This window comes from Saimiri boliviensis, chromosome 9 (assembly GCF_048565385.1).
Source record: "Saimiri boliviensis isolate mSaiBol1 chromosome 9, mSaiBol1.pri, whole genome shotgun sequence".
In the NCBI taxonomy this organism is placed as follows: domain Eukaryota; kingdom Metazoa; phylum Chordata; class Mammalia; order Primates; family Cebidae; genus Saimiri; species Saimiri boliviensis.
Genome location: NC_133457.1, coordinates 117,324,922 through 117,345,887, shown reverse-complemented (window position 1 = coordinate 117,345,887; position 20,966 = coordinate 117,324,922). Strand labels below are relative to the sequence as shown.

The following is a 20,966-nucleotide window of genomic DNA, read 5'->3' as shown; positions in this document are numbered from 1 at the left end:
CCACCTTCACCATTTTTGTTAGATGTACTATTATTTACTTGACATTTTTACATTGAAATTGACCTATTTTCTATTTAAAAGAAACTTTGTATCATATATAGAAAATCAGAATAATTTTTCCTAAGAGGAAGATAACCATTGATATGGCTAATTAAAAAGACATTACATTCTAGCTACCTCACCTGAGGTAGCTCTGAATCTGATGCTCTTTCTAGCTTTATTAAAAGGTTATTAATTGGCCAGTGGTAGAAATATGTTAAAGACATACCATCACCAGACTGAAACTTTCTCCAGAATGTTAGTAGAAGAATTAAATGAGAGTTGGGAAAGGAAAAGTATTTTTACTATTTGAATACTATTTAATATCATATTTCTGCACAATCTATAATCTTCGCTGATCCACCAGTGGTATGCTTCCTACATGTTGGGAAATACTCTTCTAACCTCAAGTAACAATTTTATCTTTCTGTGGTCTGTTTCATCTATTGCCAATATTAACTAAGCTTACACTGAGCCCAAATAAAAGTCCAGGCAGAAAAAACAATGAATGAAGGCAGAGCACATTTTATCTCCATGTCCTTGGGAAGCTAGGATAACGCTGAAGTCAGTTTTGGAAGTATCACTCTTTCGATGTCTAACAAGACACCAGTGTTTGTCTGAAACCATCAATTGAAAGGATCCCTGAATTTGGTGAGCATGCTTGAAAATTTGTTTGAAATATCAGCCATTTCCACCAAGTCGAATGCCTGTATTCAAACACTTCCTAGCTGGATGTTACAGTCCCAGGATTGTGTATGCAAATAATCACTCCATAGAAAGTTCTCATAGCTGGATCTGTATTTGCGTAAACAGACTATGTTATGAAGCCACCCTTCAATTTCCATACAGTATTACCTTGTTCTGTAAAGAAAGAATGGGGAGTGATAAATATTGCAATGAGGGAAGGGAAATTAAAATGCACTCCAACGTCATATGGAAAATAACTTAGTAAGTGCTGGTGAAACATGTCCTGGATCTCATATGAAAGAATCTAGTTTAACTCCCACTTGGAGCTTTTGTAAGTAAGGGGTCTTGAAAGTTTAAGAAGTGTATGACTTTTCCCCAGATCTGCATTTCATTATGACATTTACTTCATGCACTACAAAATTTTACGTCTGCAGTATCTCTTCCGACCCATAAAGGGGACCACCCAAGTTCAATGTTATCATTCCTAGGGCTTCCCAAAACTATTGGCCTCCTGTCTTGTCACGGAGTTAGATGGGAAAAGACAGGATTCTGGAATAGTGGGAAGATGTAGAGGGAAGAGCCTTCTGGGATTCTGTAACACAGACACAAGGACTTCAGGGTTTTGCCTTGAGTTGCATTCAGTGTATTTTTTGTTTTGTAAGTATAAATCAAAGTAAGGGACACCTCCTAAATGTTCTGAATTCTTATTTATGTAGCAGTTTGTTAGAGCTCATTGGCTTTTACCTCTACACCTAAGACAGTTTTATTTCTTTTTCTCTTTTGATTATTTCCATTGTCTTTATATAAAGATAGGAAAATAAGGCCTTTAAATAACCAGCCAGATTCTATCAGTGACTTTATCATGATTTTAAGAGCTGTGATACTCTCCATTTCCCCATGGATTTGTCACCTGGATCAGAAAACAGGAAAATCAAGCAAAGTTAAGGAAAAAACCATTTTGCTATTAAAAAAAGAAAAAAAAAGTTACCAATTTTGGTTAATCCTGGGGGTTTAATTCTCTACATCTGTATGATCCTTTTTATAAAAAGAATTTTCTTGGTTCAAAAAAATGGGAAGTCCGGAATTAGTAAATGAAATACATTTAGTGTCAGCTTTTGCTGAACTGGAACCATTTTTCTTGGCCTAATGGCATATGAAGTCTCAGAATTACACTTTTTCATGTGACCGCCACTGTTTGGTGACAACTTTAGACACAAGGCAGAACATTGCTTTAAAATGCTTTTGCCATGCACCAAAATGCTCCCCTCCTTTCTCAGGTTTTCCCAATGCCCACCCTTTCTGTAAGGCAGCTGAAGTATTCGCAACCAGCATGCATGATTCATAAGCTCTGTCATACATTCATTGTTTTTGGTTCTTGGTGTAGTGTTTACATCTTACTAACATCTCCTCTCTATGTGAAAACAGGATGAAAATTTATTAAGAAGGTAAAGTCATTTGACATACAATCTCCAAATTGAATCCACTAGAATATCATGGGTAGGGCCACCCAGTAAAATAAAGAGGACTCAGTTAAATTCAGATTTTTTATAAACAAGAAATAACTCTTGAATTTAAATGTAAGTATGTCCCATGCAATATTTGGAGCATACTTAGCTAGAAAATTATTCTTTGTTGATCTGAAGTTAATATTTAATGGAACATCCTACATTCTTAGTCTCATTTGCTAAATCTGGCAACCCTATTCGTGAGATTGCCTCTGAAAGCACAATTAGAATTTTCATAGTCTCCTCTGTAATACAAACAAAGAATATCCAGTTGGTGAATGCTAGCAGAACTCCATCTGGGAGACGTCTTTGGGAAGGGAGGGGAATGGTGGGCAGCGATGAAAAGACTAATAATGTTCCAGGCCGGGTGCGGTGGCTCACGCCTGTAATCCCAGCACTTTGGAAGGCCGAGGCAGGTGGATCATGAGGTCAAGAGATCGAGACCATCCTGGTCAACATGGTGAAACCCCACCTCTACTAAAAATACAAAAAATTAGCTGGGCATGGTGGCGCGTGCCTGTAATCCCAGCTACTCAGGAGGCTGAGGCAGGAGAATTGCCTGAACCCAGGAGGCGGAGATTAAAGTGAGCCGAGATCGCGCCGTTGCACTCCAGCCTGGGTAACAAGAGCAAAACTCCGTCTCAAAAAAAAAAAGGCTAATAATGTTCTGGCCGGTCCTCTGTAGCCCAGTGAGGAAGGGGTGGGTGGCTGGAAACATGGCATAGCAGGGTCTTGCATGGTTGTCTCTCTCTGGTCCCTTTCATAGACTATAATTATTAATTGAATGATTGATTGTCTATTTTGTGCCAGAAGCCAGGCCTGATGGAAATTAGGGAGGTAATCATGACCAAAACTCTCTCAGTCTTGTGATATGATGATGACCAACACTCCAGCAAGAGAGATGCATATTCAACCAACAACTACGCAGCTGTGTTAGAGTTATATTGTTACTGTAATGATAGTAGGGTCATGCCCTTGTAATGTTGTTTTTCAAAGGTCTCTGGATATCTTCCCAATGCAAAGAGGAAAAAAAAAATGGCCATTTCCCCATGAAACTGATCAGTATAGATGTGTTTCCCAATTTTTATCTCAGTATCAGCTCCCACCATGATGCTTTTTTAGACTATTTTTTGTCCTAATTACTCTTTCCTCCATGAAATTTTAACATAACAAGTATTCTTTATACCTATTAATGCACCGTGATTCTTTAGGGGAGCCACAGACCAGGTTAGTATCTAATTTGGCATAACCCTTCTTCCAAGAACAAAGACAATATTATGTCTTGCTGTATATTGCGCTTGTTGAGAATGGTGGTATAGACATTTCCATCACTGATGAGTGGAATGACCCAGGCAGCTGAAAACCTTGACTCATTGGAAACAGTATAGTAGAGTTACTATTAATGCTTGCGTTTGGGGATCAGACTCCCTGGATTCAACTGTCAGCTCTGCACCCCTATTCGTGTCACTGTAGGCAAGTTATTTAACCACCAAGTAACTAGATTTCCCTGTCTGTGAAATTGACATAAAAATTAGTGTCTTCCTATAGTACCATTGGGATATTATAGTTAAAATTAGTTTATTGGATATTTCAAAATAGCTAGAAGAGAAGAATTGTAAGTTCCCAACACAAAGAAAAGATAAAAGTTTGAGGTGATGGAAATTCCAGTTACCCTGGTTTAATTGGTTTAATCATTACATGTTGTATACAGATATCAAAATGTCACATGTAGCCCCCCAAAAAATATGTACAACTATGATCCATCAATTTTAAAATGGAAAAGAAAAATAGTTTCTTCCTCGTAGGACTTTTGTCAGGACATTCAGGTGCTTAAAACAGTGTCTGTCAGTGTTACCTTTTATTCTTGTCATCAGATGAAAGTTTAAAGTTGGAAATTATCTCTTCAAGATGCAGTGAATGGTCCAGGGAGACTAGGCAGAGAGAGAGAGGGTGGTGGCTGAGTGATGAAAATGGCCAAATATGTAATGCATTAGGTAAACTGGAGCTGTCCCAGGGAAATTCTAGCACTCCAGGACTTGGGAGCCTTGTTTTTCGTAACCTCTGCATGACTCTGGGTAAGTGGGCTAAATGCACATCAAAGGGAACCCTTGAGCCAAAAAAATAACACAGCATTTAGAAAGCATACAAAGCAAGCCACGGAAGTTACACCAAAATAGCGTGGGGCCATGAAGCCTCCCTTCTAATGACTTTGGCAGGATTGATGATTGGCTTAAAGCAAACCAGAGTCCTTTCTTAGAGATGGGGATGAGGTCAGCCCCAACCCCCCAGATGCTTGGTCTAAAATGGACCACGGGGCAAATGGGGATTCTCCCAGGAAAGCAGAAGGAGAGGATGTTGTTGGAGAAGTAGCCACACTTGACCACTTTGCTCCGACACTTGCCAAAGGACCTTACAGCAGCTGTTCCCTGTGCCTTCCTGGTTAAGTTTCAGTCACTCTTCAGATCAAAGCACAGCCATCTTTTTCTCAGTAAAGCCTCCCCTGATTGTCATGAGTGGATCAAACTCCATGATTTAGCTTTTTGTGGGGTTGAGAGGAAGAGCCCCAAATCCCCTCCCCACCCGCTAGCATTTATTACAGTTGAAATTTTACATCTGTTTGTGGCATTGTTTACTGTCATCCTCTAACACTTAGTATGTACCACAGCTCATAGAAGACACTCAAGGTGGCTTTTAAATGAATTGATGAATAATACTTTCTCTTACTTTTTGAAAAAGAAAGCAAGCAACTTAGCATGCGTGTGTTAGTGGGAGGAATACTTATCCTTTAACCAGTCCCCTTTACTTTAATTACCGTTTAGAGCTAAAATAGCACCAGGTGCTGAAGACTATTTGGGACATTTGTAATGCAGAATTTTATGAGCTCAGCCATTTTGACTTCACTGTCTGTAAAATGCAAAGGTTATTTTAAATTCCAGCACTTTGCCATTTTTTATACTTCTAAATGGAACTGGAGTTATTCCACTATCAACTATCACAAAATTCATTTCCTAACATTAGTTCTTTATCTTGATTTGAACTTAAATCTGCTCAATGAATGACTCCTTCATAGTATTAAAAAAATTCAGTGAAGAAGATCTTGGGTCTTGCATCAAATAGTAAAATTCATGTTATTTGCAAACATCCTTTGGAGGAGCAATATGCTGCCTGGGAAGAGCTCTAGATAGGAGCCATAATTTCAGATTTGAGGCCAGGTTATGCCCTTGTTCGGCATTGGGCAGATCATTGGCCTCAGTTTCCCCATTAATGAAAATTCATACATTGCGTCAGGTGGGCTTAAGACTCTTTCCAGGATCAAAAAATACTATCAAACTTTCTGAATTTGTCCATATTCTTTTTTTTTCTTTTTTTGAGATGCTGTCTTGCTCTTTTGCCCAGGCTGGAGTATAGTGGCACAATCACATCTCACTGTAGCCTCCTGGGCTCAATCAATCTTCCTGCCTCAGCCTCCAAGTAGCTGGGACCACAGGTGCAAGCCACCATGCCCAGCTAATTTTTTATTATTTGTAGAGATGGGGTTTCACCATGTTGCCAGGGCTGGTCTTGAACTCCTGGCCTCAAGGAATCCTCCCATGTTGGCCCTCCCAAAGTGCCGGGATTACAAGTGTGAGATGCCATACCTGGCCCATACCCCATTTTTATTGCAATATATGTTTTTCTTTTAGTTGAAAAATTGAATCAAGGGTTGTTACATCTTTGGGAACTTAAAGGGATTGAGCTACAAGTATCCAGAGCAAAAAATCATAAAATGAAGACATTTAGGATTAAGAGGTTAGGTCAGGCTGGGCGCAGTGGCTCACACCTGTAATCCCAGCACTTTGGAAGACCAAGGTGGGCAGATCACGAGGCCTGGAGTTTGAGACCAGCCTGGCCAACATGGTGAAATCCTGTCTCTACTAAAAATACAAAAATTAGCTGGGCATGATGGCGTGCACCTGTAATCCCAGCTATATGGGAGGCTAAGGCAGGAGAATTGTTTGAACCCAGGAGGCGGAGGTTGCAGTGAGCCAAGATCATGCCACTGTACTGCAGCTCTGCATGACAAAGCAAGACTCTGTCTCGGAGAGGAAAAAAAAAAAAAAAAGAGGTTAGATCAGATGAACTTGTTAAAATTATGAGTACCAATATTCACTCATGTCAAGATAAATTCTGACTATAATTCTCCCAACTCTTCCTTTCTCTCATGACTCAGTGGGTGGCAGACTATAGAAATTAACACCCCCGTGCTGAAGAAATCAGATGTCTTAGAATTGGACTTCAGTGCAGCTGTTCAGAGAGAGAGACAGAAAGGGAAGGAGGAGACATGGACAGAGGGAGAGGCAGACAGAGGGAAGGATGGGGAGGAAAGGAAGACTGAACAGACGACATTTGAAGAAATGTTTTCATTATAGGGGCTGCATCTAAAAATGAAGAAATAGGGTTTGTGGACACTCTTCCGGTTCAAAACCCCCTCATCAAGTTCCAGCCTAGCTACCTTTTGCTGACTTTGTAGCCTAACTCAGTCATCCCCAAAGTGAAGTGTGGAGAAAAATTTCAGAAGTTCTATATATTTATTTTAACTCTTCTTTAATTTCTAATTTTGATTAGTAAAACAATAAATGCTTATAATAGATGCATAAATATGTAGGCATGTATTGAAGGTAGAAATTCAAAATGTTTTTACTGATGGGAACTTGATTGAAACCATTTGGAGACCAGTGACCTATGTAAGAACTTTGTAGTCTAACAGCAAAGGGCCTCTTACCTTCACCTTGATTCCTAATAAGTTACTTACATAAACGTAATTAATAATCTGTCCATGTTAATTCTTAGAAAAATATCTTGACTTTTTCTCAGATTTTAACACAAATCCACATTCACAGTAACAATTTTAAAAATACAGAAAAATGTAAAGAAGAAAAGTAACATATATAGCCTCACTCCATGTTTATTAAAAAGAGATCTTCCATTTTTAAAATTTTGAGTGTTTTCCCCTTCATTTTTTAACTCTTTAGGGTGCTGAAAAGTCACCCACCACTTCAGCTGACCTGAAGTCAGAGAAAGCCAACTTTACATCCCAGGAGACCCAAGGGGCTGCCAAGAATTCCAAAGGCTGCAACCCATCAGGGCACACGCAGTCCGTGACAACCCCTGAAACTGTGAAGGAGAGCACCAAGGAGAAATCAAGTCCCCCTTCTCTGCCTCTGAGCAAACTGTTTTGGAAAAAGGTAAGTCTGATTTTCAAGCTTTAGAGAGTCGCCAGGGCAGGGATGACTTGAGAAATTATTGTTTCTGTTGGTCCAAGTCTTGGACTCAACAATGTATGGAAGGTGTTTTTTTCTTCTTCAAAATGACTCGACTTGCCATTGAGTTGAAGCCTTCTTGTGTGTTCCTGGGCAGAATGAAATGCCTGCCATGTTATAAACATGTGTTTCATGGGGAAGAAAAGGAAATGAACAAGTAGAATTCTTCATTCTTTGAATGACTTCATTTCGTGACAGAGGGTTGTGGTATTTCATGATTTCATTTTCCTTCTGAAATGGTTTATGACCCTGGCTTCTTCCTGGCCGCTTTGAGCATTGTTACTCTGGCAAGACGAACCACCTATGGGCTCTCTGTCTTCACTCCTCTGCAGCCAGACAGAATCATTCATTATGAGCCACCAGGCCTTCACTCTCCTTTTAGAAACCTAGGGTGTCCATCAGTTCACCTGTGGGGTAAGCACACACTGTGCTCTTTGACGGGAAAAGTCAAATCACTGTCTGATTTTGTTCCCATCCGAGGTATGAGTGGTGCAAGGACAGGGGGAGTGGGGCTGTGTTATTTGAGATCTATTCCTTAATTATCATTGCTGAGCAAGCCCCAGCTGCTACACATGTGCAGAGCTTTTATCTGTTTTAAATTTGGCCAAAAGATGAGCAAGACGTTGGAGATGAGGGGGTGGGTGTAATTCACAGAGCTGGAAAAATCTAACTTCATAATTTCGTCAAAACATATATTGCACTTGGCACACCACACAAAGCAGATGATGAATGCAGATGTCACTGTGGTGTCAGCTTTACTCCCTCGTCCAGAATCCAGCTGGATGCGGGGCCTCTTCCTGTTTGCTTCCTGTTATACGGAAATCTTTCTTCTAGGTTCTTCCCAGAACACAGTCCTCAATGTTTCATAAAAACTCTGGATGATGTCAGTTGACACATTCTGTTGTAATCCTTTTTCTTCATCACCCACCATTACTTATCTTAAAATATCTTTTACCCGCAATATAATGGAAGAAACAATTTCCAAGTGAGTTGTATGTATGTACTGGAGACAAGCGAGAAGACTTAAGTGGTCCATATATGAATAATTTTAGTTAAATGATTATCATATATTCATATGCATATTCAAGGTGTCTTAGGAAAAATAGAGCTGGCACATTAAATTTGAGATTACCGTATATTTTGCTGCAGGTTAAAGTAAGCGTATTTTGTCTAAAAAGGAATCTAATGAAAAGGATGGTCTTCACATCAATAATGGTTCTGATAGCAGATAGGTAATGGTGAATTTGGGTCCTTCAAGAAGCAGACGCTGAGACAGAATTGACATGCAAGAGATTTATTGGAGGAATATGTCTGTGAAGGAGAAGGAGGAGTGGCAGGGCTGGGTAGAGAGAGCCTTCAGACTACAGAGAAGTCTGACCATGTGGGAAGAAAGAACAAGAAGGAAGGATTGGGTGGGGAAAACCTCAAACTGAGGGTGGTACTAAAAAAGTCCTGACCAAGCCAATGGAGAATCATAGAGTACCGATGGCCCGTTCTGGGAGGCCTGTGCTAGACAGGAATGAATGGCCCAGGACTCCTGTCATTCCCAGTTGGTTGGAGCCTCCAGGGAGAGGAGTGGAAGCTGACGTCATGACAGGTGGGGCTGTCTTTCTTGCAGGAATCTGAGCAGCACATTTCCATGGCTGCTACAGATGATACAATGTGGCAAAAACCACGTAGGTGGTGTGCCAGGGGCTGAAGTTTGAGAAACACTGATGGAAGAGCTGAATGTTTGGAATTGGACAGATCTGACCTTGAGTCTCAGTTCGTCTCTATGAGCTTTTGTTTCCTCACTTGTAAGATGCAAATGATATTAGTACCTATGCCATACAAATGAAGTAAGGATTCAGTGAAATAGTGCCGATAAAACCCCCAACACCGGACCTTATACAAAAGTACTGATTGAACAATCACTGTCACCTCTCATCTGTTTCCTCTGTGCTCAGAAGGGTTGGAGAGCTAACTGTGCCGACTGCTTTATCTTTCTGTACTGTCCAGTTTGTGAAGGCTGCTAAACTATTGCCTCAAGGGTTTATTTAATGTTTGGAATCTGCAAGAGATACAATGGTTCTTCTTTGAAGTTCAAGCTATTCCGTTGAAAAACAAAGTCAGGACAACTTGACATTCATCTCTCTAATGATAGAATTTCAGTTATTTCAGTGTCACTGTCTTTTGGGCCACTATTTAGCTTTATTTATTTAGTAGATCATTAAAAATATGAAGTTAAAAGAATTCAAAAACCAAATTCCCTGTGTCTCTCCTTCTTGAACCCAATAAGAAGAAAAGGCTCTACAGGGAAGTTTTACTTAGTCAACAATATATTAATTACTTTCTTTGTGCTAAGCTGTTTTGTGCTAAATATTAGGCATTGAAAAAGTAGCAGTAAACAAATGCCTGCCCTTTCCTGGCTTATATTCTTGTAAGGAAGTTTATGTTCTAGTAGAAAACAAAATGAGGACCTTTGTTTTCTTTTCTTTAAATTACGAAGACTATGATTATAAAATCACCCTTGTAAAATTTGCAAGAGTTTTAAAAAATACAAAGGGAAAGCTAGGAAATTCTCATATTTTCTTATATTTTCACTGATGACTAACCCTGACCTCTCTTCCTTCTTTCTCTTTTAGTTGAAAAGCTTTCAAACATATCAATTTTAAAGTTTAGAAGCCTGTGGTTATGGGCAGCAGAAATGAATTTTTCCCAGAACAGGCTATGGATATGAAATATAAGTGGTTTTGATTTATAGTTGTTATTGCTAGAGTAGTTCTTATTATAAAATAAAAAAATACCTGTAAGGAAACTAATTTCAAATTATGTTGTACTTTCAAAAACGTGCTGAAAATGCAGTTAACTGGAGTAAATACACTCTTTATTGTTCTAGGTAAATTGGGTTGCCACTTGCTCTGTGACCTTACATAAATTATTTACACTATTTGAGCTGCTTTTTCCTCATTTGTTGAATAAGAGGGCTGGGATACACAATCTTGATAATTCTTGTGTATGGCAAGGCTTACATAGCAGAATCAGAAAGGTTGAGCTGTATCCCTAGGCAAATTGCTTGACCACTCAAAGACCACCCTCCTTTCTTATCTGTAAAATAAGGACTGTGTTTTTCTCACAGTGTTGTTATAAGAAACCAATTATTGTACATATAAAACACCTGATATATAATATGTGTTCAATGAATGAAGTCATCATTTCTTCAAGTATGAACCAGTGGTCATGACTGAACACCCACATGTGGCTTCTGGTGTCAACACCACCCTAAGTACAAAATAAGTATAAAACTCATTTGCTGGCTGGGCGCACTGGCTCATGTCTGTAATCCCAGCACTTTGAGAGGCTGAGGCAGGTGGATTACCTAAGGTCAGGAGTTCAGGACCAGCCTGACCAACATGGTGAAACCCATCTCTACTAAAAATACAAAATGAGCTAGGTGTGGTGGCACATGCCTATAATCCCAGTTACTTGGGAGGCTGAGGCAGGAGAATTGCTTGAACCCAGGAGGCAGCAATTGCAGTCAGCCGAGATCGCACCATCATTGCCCTCTAGCCTCGTCAGTAAGAGAGAAACTCCATCTTAAAAAAAAAAAAAAAAAAAAAAAAAAAAAAAAAAAAACTCTTGCTATCATCAAAAGCCTTGAAATCCATTTGGAGGAACATGATATGTATACATACACACACACATCCATATGTATTTGTAATTAATAATTGATATACTTGGAATATCTTCAAAGTAGCCCCTTTTCTGCTTTCCTTTGGGGGAGACAAAGAGTGGAGTGGGAAAAGAATGTGAGCTCTGAAGCCACAGAGACATTATCATTATCAAATCTCAGGTCTGACAGTTACTGCCTGCTTGAATCTTAGCGGAGCACTTAAACTCTCGAGCCTCAGTTTCTTCGGTTACAAAATTGGCCAATGACATCTATCTTTCATGTTCATTGGGAGGACTGAATAAAAAAAGAAAAAAAAAAGAATGCCAAATGAGTGATATTCAGTGAGTTGTAACCCCATTCTAAAACAATGAAATTTGCAATGTCGTGTTACTCTGGAGTACAGGTAACAAATGCTATGGGTGTTTAGAAGAGGGAGCAATCAGTGTAGGTCAAAATAGACTTAAGAACTTTAAAAAATTATCTAAATCATTTGGGTGATTTGTTTCAAATACAGATTTTTAACACCTTCCCATGGGGATTCTAGTTAAGAAAGTCTGCGCATATGTCTGGACAATTATGGAAGCACTTGAAAGATGGGCTGACCAGTCTGGGCTTAATAGAAAATGTCTGAGGGCTACTGTGAAATTAATGAGCTCAGAAGAGCTGTCACATGATCAAAATGATGGTTATGGAAGACCCACTGGGAACAGGACAAATGCTGGCTTAAGCGTTACCATATGAAAGTCTTTTAAAGAAACTTTAAGAATTTAATTTGCTCTTTAAAGGAAACTCTGTTATTCTAGTTTCTATGGATACATTATCTTCTGTTTAGCTCCCTATTCTTAGCAATATAAATGTCCAAACAGGATCCTGTAGATTTTAAACTAGATTTTTATTATCATTGTTAATGAGGCTGGACTATTTTTAGTTTCACCAGATAGTAGCCAGATGTCCGGTTCATTCCAAAAGACTAAGAGTGATTCTGCTTTTAGGATTTGAAGGAGAATCACACTCTGTATGTTTTCTAATGCTCCTGGAAAGCTTAAGGACCTGATAAACCCCTCTTGGTCTGCAGAGATTGAACCACACTTTCTTTTTTTTTGGAGATGGAGTCTCACTGTGTCCCCCAGGCTGGAGCGCAGTGTGCAATCTTGGCTCACTGCAACCTCGGCCTCCTGCCTCAGTCTCCCGAGTAGCTGGGATTACAGGCATGTACCACCATGTCCGGCTAATTTTTCGTATTTTTCGTACAAACGGAGTTTTACTGTGTTAGCCAGGGTGGTCTCGATCTCCTGACCTTGTGATCCGCTGCCTCAGCCTCCCAAAGTGCTGGGATTATAGACATGAGCCACCACGCCCAGCCTGAACTGGACTTTCAAATCATTTCTACCAAAGTGAGCCACCTTGTCACCACTGCCGTCCAGTTCTGCTTGTCTCTACAATTCTCTTCCTGAGCTCGTTCCCAATGTGGAAGAATCAAGTCATTTTTTGTCCTCCTCTGAGATTGCCCACCACAATGTACTCACTGGCAGTAGAAAATAATGAGTTGAAAAATGATGCTCCTGGTTCCCTGGCTCATAGGCTTCCTGCTATATAGAGAACATACAGAAAGAAGGGAGAAGTTGCCTTCACTTGTCTTTATGAATGAGCATGGAAACCATGCTCAATACAAATAGAAGTTAAATGTGAGATCCAGGCTTTGCTCAAAGAACTGATTCAAAGAGGATGCTGTAATGGTCCTGGGAAGCTTAAGGACCGGATAAACCCCTCTCAGTCTGCAGAGATTGAACCACACTTTTTTTTTTTTTTTTTTTGAGATGGAATCTCAATCTGTCCACCTGGCTGGAGTGCAGTGTGCAATCTTGGCTCACTGCAACCTCTGCCTCCTGGATTCAAGCAATTCAAGCTGACATCAGTCAGCTTTCAAGGAGAGTAGAGACATACCTCAAGCTGCAAAGGCAGGTGTGGTGTTCAAGTAAGAGCAAAATTTAATAGACGTTCCAGTAGAGAACTAGAAATTAAAGAAGATTGGTTTCCATTTTGAATACTAGCTTGGAATACAACATAAAACACTTAACTCACTGCCTGACTATAATAGCCTAAGAGTGGCCCTGTAATGTGGGCTGTCATCATCTTTATTAGCATTATTATTTTTTCAGCTCTGTGCAGTTGCATCTACTGCATGCTAATAAGCTGGAGGAATGCAAGCCAACAAAGAATATTTATTAAGGAACAAAGCACACTACATGGAGCTGTCTTTGGGAAGGCCTCTGGAATCTGGCCTTGGCCCTGTTTATTCAAAATTTTTATCAGTTAATTTGGACAACAAATGACCAAGTTAAAAGAACATTTATCAAGTTTACAAGCTTGTGGGTTCACTAATGCAGTCCAAAATTAAATAATATGAATCTCAAAATAATGACACAATGGGCTAAAGTTAGTATGACCTAGAACTTTTGATTTTCAAAGGTCAGCATGCCGCTCTGTTACGGTACTTGGGTCATCAAGATTTTAACTGATACCCATGTTGTCCCCTACTCCATTCTAACTCTGGAACCTAAAATAACCTATTAGTTAGCAGTGTTAAACGTGTCTGTTTCTAAGGGGTTCCATAGCAAACATACATCTGGCCCAAGCAGACTTAAGGACGTTTCAAAAGCAGCAGAGAATTAGTCCAGAAAAGTCCTAAATAGGTCTAGTAGACCTAGCCAATGTCACTTTTCCCAGCATTTTTTAAAAAATTGCTACAGTTAATTGATAATATGCCATGTGCATGTACTGTGCCAAGTGCTTTACATGAGCAAAATAAATATCAGAGATTTTCATAGAATGCTGAACATAATGAATCCATGGCCACACACATCCTGTCCAGATAGTTCCAGGAGTCCAAGATAGGTGATCATGAATCAGCCTGGGCTGCCATATGTCCTACTAGGTGGTCACCCCCAAGCCACACCACTGCCACCACCGCAGCCACCAAGGAGATGATCCATGCCAATTTATTCCACTCATCACTACTGTTGGGATTCCCAAGCCCCCCCAGAGTTCACCTGTCTCTTGCACGGCAGCAGGTGGAAAACTTTCTCCTTCCACGCCATGCTCAGCTCTGGAAGGAGAATCCCCCTAGAGCTGCTTGGGGCCCAGAGTGACCCCATTTGGTAAGACTCACCGTCAGCATCCATATAGCCCTTTTTCTCCTCGTCACGCACCCAATTCGAGATTAGCTGAGCTGAACTAAGTTGTTCAACCAGCCACCAGCAGCCTACCCAGAACCACTGTTTCCCACAAACCCTGGAGGTTGCTGATTCTGGAGTTCTGATTTCTCCTGGTAAGTTCTCTTTAGGTCCAATTCTCGAAACCTTTATTTTTGCTCTACTTCAGTACATTCTGGCTTATAGAAAAGCCTCTAGACAAGTGTAGCCTAATTACCGACGTGGTTCAAGTTGTTCTTGACTATCCCCCATATACATACCTTCCAGGATCTCCAACTCCCAGGTAAACGAGGGTCTTCATGTAAGTACCAAGAGGAACTGTGTGGGTTTGACTCCAGCAACCAGGCTTCAGCGAGTCACAGCTGCGCTTCAGCCATGATTTTCCCTACACAGGCTTTATTTTTTCCTTAAAACAACCCTATGATTGGTAGATGATAGTCTGACAGTCAAACTTTGGGTAAGCGAACTGAGATGCAGAGAAGTGTGATTAACTTGCCCAAGGTTGCATAGCCGAAACACTAAATTTGTACCTGATTCCACCGTGTATGGTGCTCTAGACTTGGGTTCTGAGCAGATTTTCTTTTATATCCGTCAAACACTAAAGGGGGATCAGAACCTGACCTCTTCTTATCCATCTTTAAATTCTTATATTAACTGCATTTTTCAACAAATGCAGGCCAGCGTGCAGATGTACAAAAATAGTTCAAAATGATTTAGGATGGCTCTTGGACAATCTGATGTTGATATGACCTTTACTGTAATGATAAGGCATTTCTTTTTTTTTTTTTTTTTTTTTTTTGAGATGGAGTCTTGCTTTGTCACCAGGCTGGAGTGCAGTGGCGCAATCTCAGCTCACTACAACCTCCGCCTGGGTTCAAGTGATTCTTCCGCCTCAGCCTCCCGAGTAGCTGGGACCACAGGCATGCGCCACCATGCCTGGCTATTTTTTGTATTTTTAGTGGAGACGGGGTTTCACATGTTGGCCAGGATGTCTCGATCTCTTGACCTCGTGATCTGCCCGCCTTAGCCTCCCAAAGAAGGCATTTCTTTTAAAATATATTTACTTAAAAAAGTAAAATACATTTAAGTAAAAAATATTAAGTAAATATGTATTTAAGTAAAAAGAGTCAGTTTAAAGAAAAACATCAAATAAATAGAAGTGGTCAAGAATTAGAACATGGTATGAAAATCACTGAAGTTTGAGAGATGCTCAACTGTATTAGTTCCCAAAACGAGTGCTTTGCTAAGTAATCTGACTTTAAAAATATAAAATAGCAATTCCTTTTGAAACAGACAATATTTATAATATCAGATTTAAAGCATCAGAAAGATGTAGAGGTCTGAATCCATAATGAAGATTTCAAAAAATCTGTTCAGAAGCAGCCCCTTCTATTCCTCACCATCACCTGCATTGATGATGGAATGCACACCAAGTTCCCAGTTGCTTCTGAAATACAGTGAGCAATGAAATTTCCTCCCCAGCCATGTGGAACTGAGAGTCAATTAAACCTCTTTCAAAAATTACCCAGTCTCAGGTAGTATCTTTATAGCAGTATAAAAACGGACTAATACAGCAACACTAGTGCTAATTTCTTCTGAATACACTACAATTTCCTGATCATCAGAAGCTTCCAGAAATTTGACAATCCCTTTTAGGGACTTTTTTTTTTTTTTTTTTTTTTTGAGATGGAGTTTCGCTCTTGTTACCCAGGCTGGAGTGCAATGGCGTGATCTTGGCTCACCACAACCTCCGTCTCCTGGGTTCAGGCAATTCTCCTGCCTCAGCCTCCCGAGTAGCTAGGACTACAGGCGTGTGCCACCATGCCCAGCTAATTTTTGTATTTTTAGTAGAAACGGGGTTTCACCATGTTGACCAGGATGGTCTCGATCTCTTGACTTCGTGATCCACCCGCCTCGGCCTCCCAAAGTGCTGGGATTATAGGCATGAGCCACCACGCCCGGCCAGGGACATTTTTGTGCCCAGAGAAACTTCACTATGGGAAGAAGATAAATAGAAATAAATTATGCAGTATGAAGATCCCATCTAGAGAAATAGTAAGTCTGTATGTGAAAAAAGAAGTTCACATAATTAACGAAAAAATGTGTTTCTGATCCTTGAAGTTATCATAGCAGGAGTAAATTTGCTTTTAGATATAAAATAAATGCATTAGAACTATTTCCACCACTTTCTAGCTGTTTAACTGGAACAAGTGGCTTCACCTTTCTGTACCTCTTACTTCTTACTCAAATCGGAGCATGTATTTTTATCATTGTTATCATCGTTACCATTTGGGGATGCTTTCAGTAAGATGATATATAACGCAAGATGCCTAATGCAGAAGATATATTTGTAAATATCACTTCCTATTTTCCCCTCCCCCTGGATGTCTTAAAGAAAAAAAAAAAATAGGACTTAGTAACAAAATAGATATAGACAGAGTTCTTAACTTGTAATCCAAGAGGAGAAACACAGAGGGTCTCAATCCTGAAACTATTTGCAAAGTATATTGTTTATGTTCATTTTTCTGGGAGGAGACTCCAGATCTGTCAAATGAGTCTCAAAGTGGTCTGTAGCATCCACCCCCATCCCTCCAGAAGTTTAAAACCACCAAAGAAAGATGCAAAAATGAACTCCAAAGTTGGCTAACTGATAGAATGATTGTGGCTTTGGCCTTTGACAGAATCAGGGTAACTCCTATCCCAGTTGGGGCAGAACTGTATATGACAGAATTACTCCAGGGAGTAAAATGGTGTTTGAATGTGGATGTGTAGGACTGCAGCTCTCTAGCCTTCCACAGAAGTGTTTTAGTCAAGGTGAACTTTGGCCCGATGAACTTGGCCTAGACTGAGGGCTGATGAAAGCGGCGGCCCCTGCTGCTGACCCCTGTGCTACGGTCAGGAGAGAGCTTGGATCTGCTTATTGTATTACAGAGCCTACTTGCTCAAAAGAACCGTTGAAAGAGTTTCTCTGGAGTTATTACCAGAATGTTCCTGAGCAGCATCTTTGTTTTTACCTAACTGTGACTCTGTATTGAATGATTAATTGCGTTTCTCTCTTTTCATCAGCTGCTAGAAAACACAAAGCCAAGTACATTGCTTACCTGCAGCAGTGCGTGTTTTCTGCTTGCTCCATTTGTATCCTGGCTGCGTCTGTGTTTTAATTTTCTCTTCGTTGCATTTTAAAATACATAACAATTTATAATTTATATATGCCGTTTTCATTTTTGTTAGTCCCCTTCAAGGTCTTTTTAGAACGAGATGTACATAGGCAATTCAATGTCCCCGAATGCACCATAGGACTGTGAGCCCAGCTAACCCTTTGCTTTTATGTAATAATTTTTTGGGGTAACCTTTTAACTCTCACTTTTGTTTTTATCTTCAGTCAGTTAAAGAGGACACAGTCCCCACAGGTGCAGCGGAGAATGTAAGTTACACATTCCACAGCAGAATCATTCCATTCTCATCTTCCGCCATGTTGAACAATTGGGCATTTTCACCTCTGGGATCCTGTGTTCTCGCATGCTGCAAGAGTGATTCATTTCTTGTAGACTCTTTTACCCCATCATGTGATTAGGGACTCCTGGAGGATAACATTGGATGAGTTTTTGTAACTCTCATTGAATCAGTGCAAAATAAATGCAAAATTAGAGCACATATTTTTATCGCTGTTACCAGTCGGGACTGAAAGAGTCTACTACACGTAAGAACAGCTTTGTGCTTCCTTGAGGGATAATGATGCTCCGCCTTCTGCTTCATTCCTCCTTGACTGCTCATCACTCTTATTTCCATGGTGATCCAGTTTCTTACTAACTTTGGGTGGTACCCAGGAGAGGGAGTTGCACGAGGCGTGAGAACATCTTGCAGCAATAGATGCTGAGAATGTCAGTCTCAGGTTAGACAGCTGACTCCATGGATCTACCTCTGAGATAAAGATGTTGCGCCTCACTGTTTTCCTGGCTTTTAATCTCTTAGAAAAATCGTCAAAATTTTCAAGACAGTACATTCCTCTCCAAAAGGGATGATGCTATATAAAACACCACAAAAACATATCTTCCAGAAAGATTAATAAATTGGCCTAGTGAGTTTCAGACCCAAAACAATAGCTCTCTGCCCCAAAAGAAGTACAATCTTTGGAAAATTTTTGTAAGTAGATATAAATGAATTCACAGCACCTTAAGACAGAAACTGAACATTATCATTTTGCCAAAGCAAAATATGTTTGGCTTATTCTGGATGTCCCTTATTGCATAAAAAGGGCATGTGTTTTTATTTGCATTTAGTTATGGGAATTGAACAGATGTTGAACATCTAAACACATTCCTGAAGTGTTGTCTGTGATGTGGAATAAAAATTAGAATGACTATGTTATGGTTCTTGTTAGGAGAAAAACCTTGAAATCTGTTTGGTTTGGTTTTCCTTCCTTCCTTCCTTCCTTCCTTCCTTCCTTCCTTCCTTCTTTCCTTTCTCGAGCCAATCTTAGCAGCTCAGCAAAGCTCAGGTCTGTCATAATTCCAGAAAGTTCTCATGCATTACTGGCTATTTTCTAGCAAGTCAAAGTTTCTCTTCTAGCAACCTACAAGGAGGAACTCCTCAAGACTTCTTCCCAAGAACTTTAAGTTTAAAAGCTGTCTGTAAAATCTGTAGCATCTGTTAGCGTTCAGGTTTTGAATTTTCTAAAGAAAACCACTTTGGATGTGTGTATGTAGTTGCTTGTTTAAGGAACCCTGTGTTTCCCGCAGCTCAGATGCTAAAATGCAGAGTTGATCTCTAATAGGCAAACAGAAGGTATTCCATTTGCTAGTGTGAAATTTTTAATAGAAATATAAATAGGATTAAAAGTTAAATTATTGACACCAAATAGTAATACAAAAACTGATAGGGATATAAAAGGAGGCAAAATGTTTGTTAAATAAAATAAACATTATTAAAATTGCCTTAGATGACTTAATCCTGCAAATGACATTTTGATTTTTGAGGCTCAATATTTCATCTTCTTTTCTGTTTTAGTTTTATTTTTGTTTTGAGACAGAGTTTTGCTCTTGTCACCTAGGCTAGAGTGCAGTAGCATGATCTCCACTCACTGCAACCTCCACTTCCCGGTTTCAAGTGATTCTCCTGCCTCAGCCTCTTGAGTAGCTGGGATTTCTCATGAGGCATGCGCCACCATGCCTGGCTAATTGTTGTATTTTTAGTAGAGACAGGTTTTCACCATCTTGGCCAGGCTGGTCTCAAACTCCTGACCTCAAGTGATCCTCCCACCTCAGCCTCCCAAAGTGCTGGAATTACAGGAGTGAGCCACCGATCCCAGCATCAATATTTCATCTTCTGACAGCCTGTCGCTTGGAGGGAATGAGACTGATGGGTGTGACATTGATCCCATCATCTCCAGGCTATGCCACCTCTTGAGCCTCAGTTTACTCATCTGTTCAATGGTGGATAATAATATCATCTACATTTTATGGTTCTTGTGAGAATTAAATGAGATAATGCTTATAATGTGCTTACTTCAGAGCCTGAAATGTGGGAGGAAGTCAATAATTTTAGGGAACAGCAAACTATAGGTCATGAGCCAAATACAGTCTACAAGGTAAAAACGATGTTTACAATCTTCAATGGTTGAAAAAAAATTAAAAGAAGAATGTTTTATGATGTGAATTCAAAATTCAAATTCAGTGTCGAGAAATAAAGTATTATTAGAACACAGCCATGCTGATTCCTTTACATATCGTCTATGGCTGCTTCGTTGCTAGGCAGTGGAGTTGAATAGTTTCCACAGAGACACTGATTGGCAAGGCCTTTGCAGGAAAAGTTTGCCACCTTCTGCAGTAATTGTTAACAAATTAACAAATAGGAGACAACATAGTCAGTGAGCATGTCCCAGTAATCAGGGATTATATTTCCTAGTGAAATGATACAGCTTACAGCTGACTCAGTGTCCATGCCGATTGAAGGAATATATAAAATAGAGTTAATTTTAATTTCCTCCTGCCAGATAAGAGAGAAGGCGTTAGTCAAAACAATGTATAGTACTCTATACCTGCACAACAGGACAATTAGATGTGATTAACCATATTAGAAGAGTACTTTAAATAGAGACTTCTGGCTAAAATGTGGTTGAGATTATTCTTTAAAATTTCTCTACCTACAACTTTCCAGAACCAATATATCAACCAATGCAAGGCCCACTTGTATTTTTCTTTAAAAAAAAAAAAAAAAAAAAAGACAGAGTGATGTCAACATTTCTCAAAGTTTTTCGCAGAAAGGAAAAATAAGACTTTGAAGCCTGTGGAAGTTTAGTGCTTTTCCTAGAATGTGCTTCTGGTCCTATCAGAAATAAATCTATTTTAACTCTTGAAATGATAGAATCTTTCAGTTGTAATTAGCAAATGTTTTGGTCATTGTTTAATTGAGTTAATGTTCTAGCTAATGAAAAAAGAATTTCCTTCCAATAACCTGTAAGACCAAGGAAACATGTACTTCTGTTTTTTCTCTCTCTTAATAAGTAACCTCTCAGTTGCAAGTGAAAGAAAACCCAATTCAACCTAGATTAGAAAGAAAGTGGCATTTATTG

At 39.6% G+C, this 20,966-nt stretch overlaps 1 protein-coding gene across 12 annotated transcripts in view; it reads left to right on the top strand.

Annotated features, from left to right (window-relative positions):
- BCAS1 (brain enriched myelin associated protein 1) overlaps positions 1–20,966 on the top strand; it is a 118,064-nt gene that overhangs the window by 72,218 nt on the left and 24,880 nt on the right. For 6 of the 12 annotated variants that reach the window (XM_039479467.2, XM_074406672.1, XM_003932593.4 and 3 more), the window contains 2 exons: positions 7,244–7,456; positions 17,778–17,819. In XM_039479467.2, coding sequence (XP_039335401.2) covers positions 7,244–7,456; positions 17,778–17,819 — 255 coding nt within the window. The remainder of the gene's footprint in view (positions 1–7,243; positions 7,457–17,777; positions 17,820–20,966) is intronic. The other 6 variants (XM_074406673.1, XM_039479465.2, XM_074406671.1 and 3 more) reach the window with 1 other exon arrangement.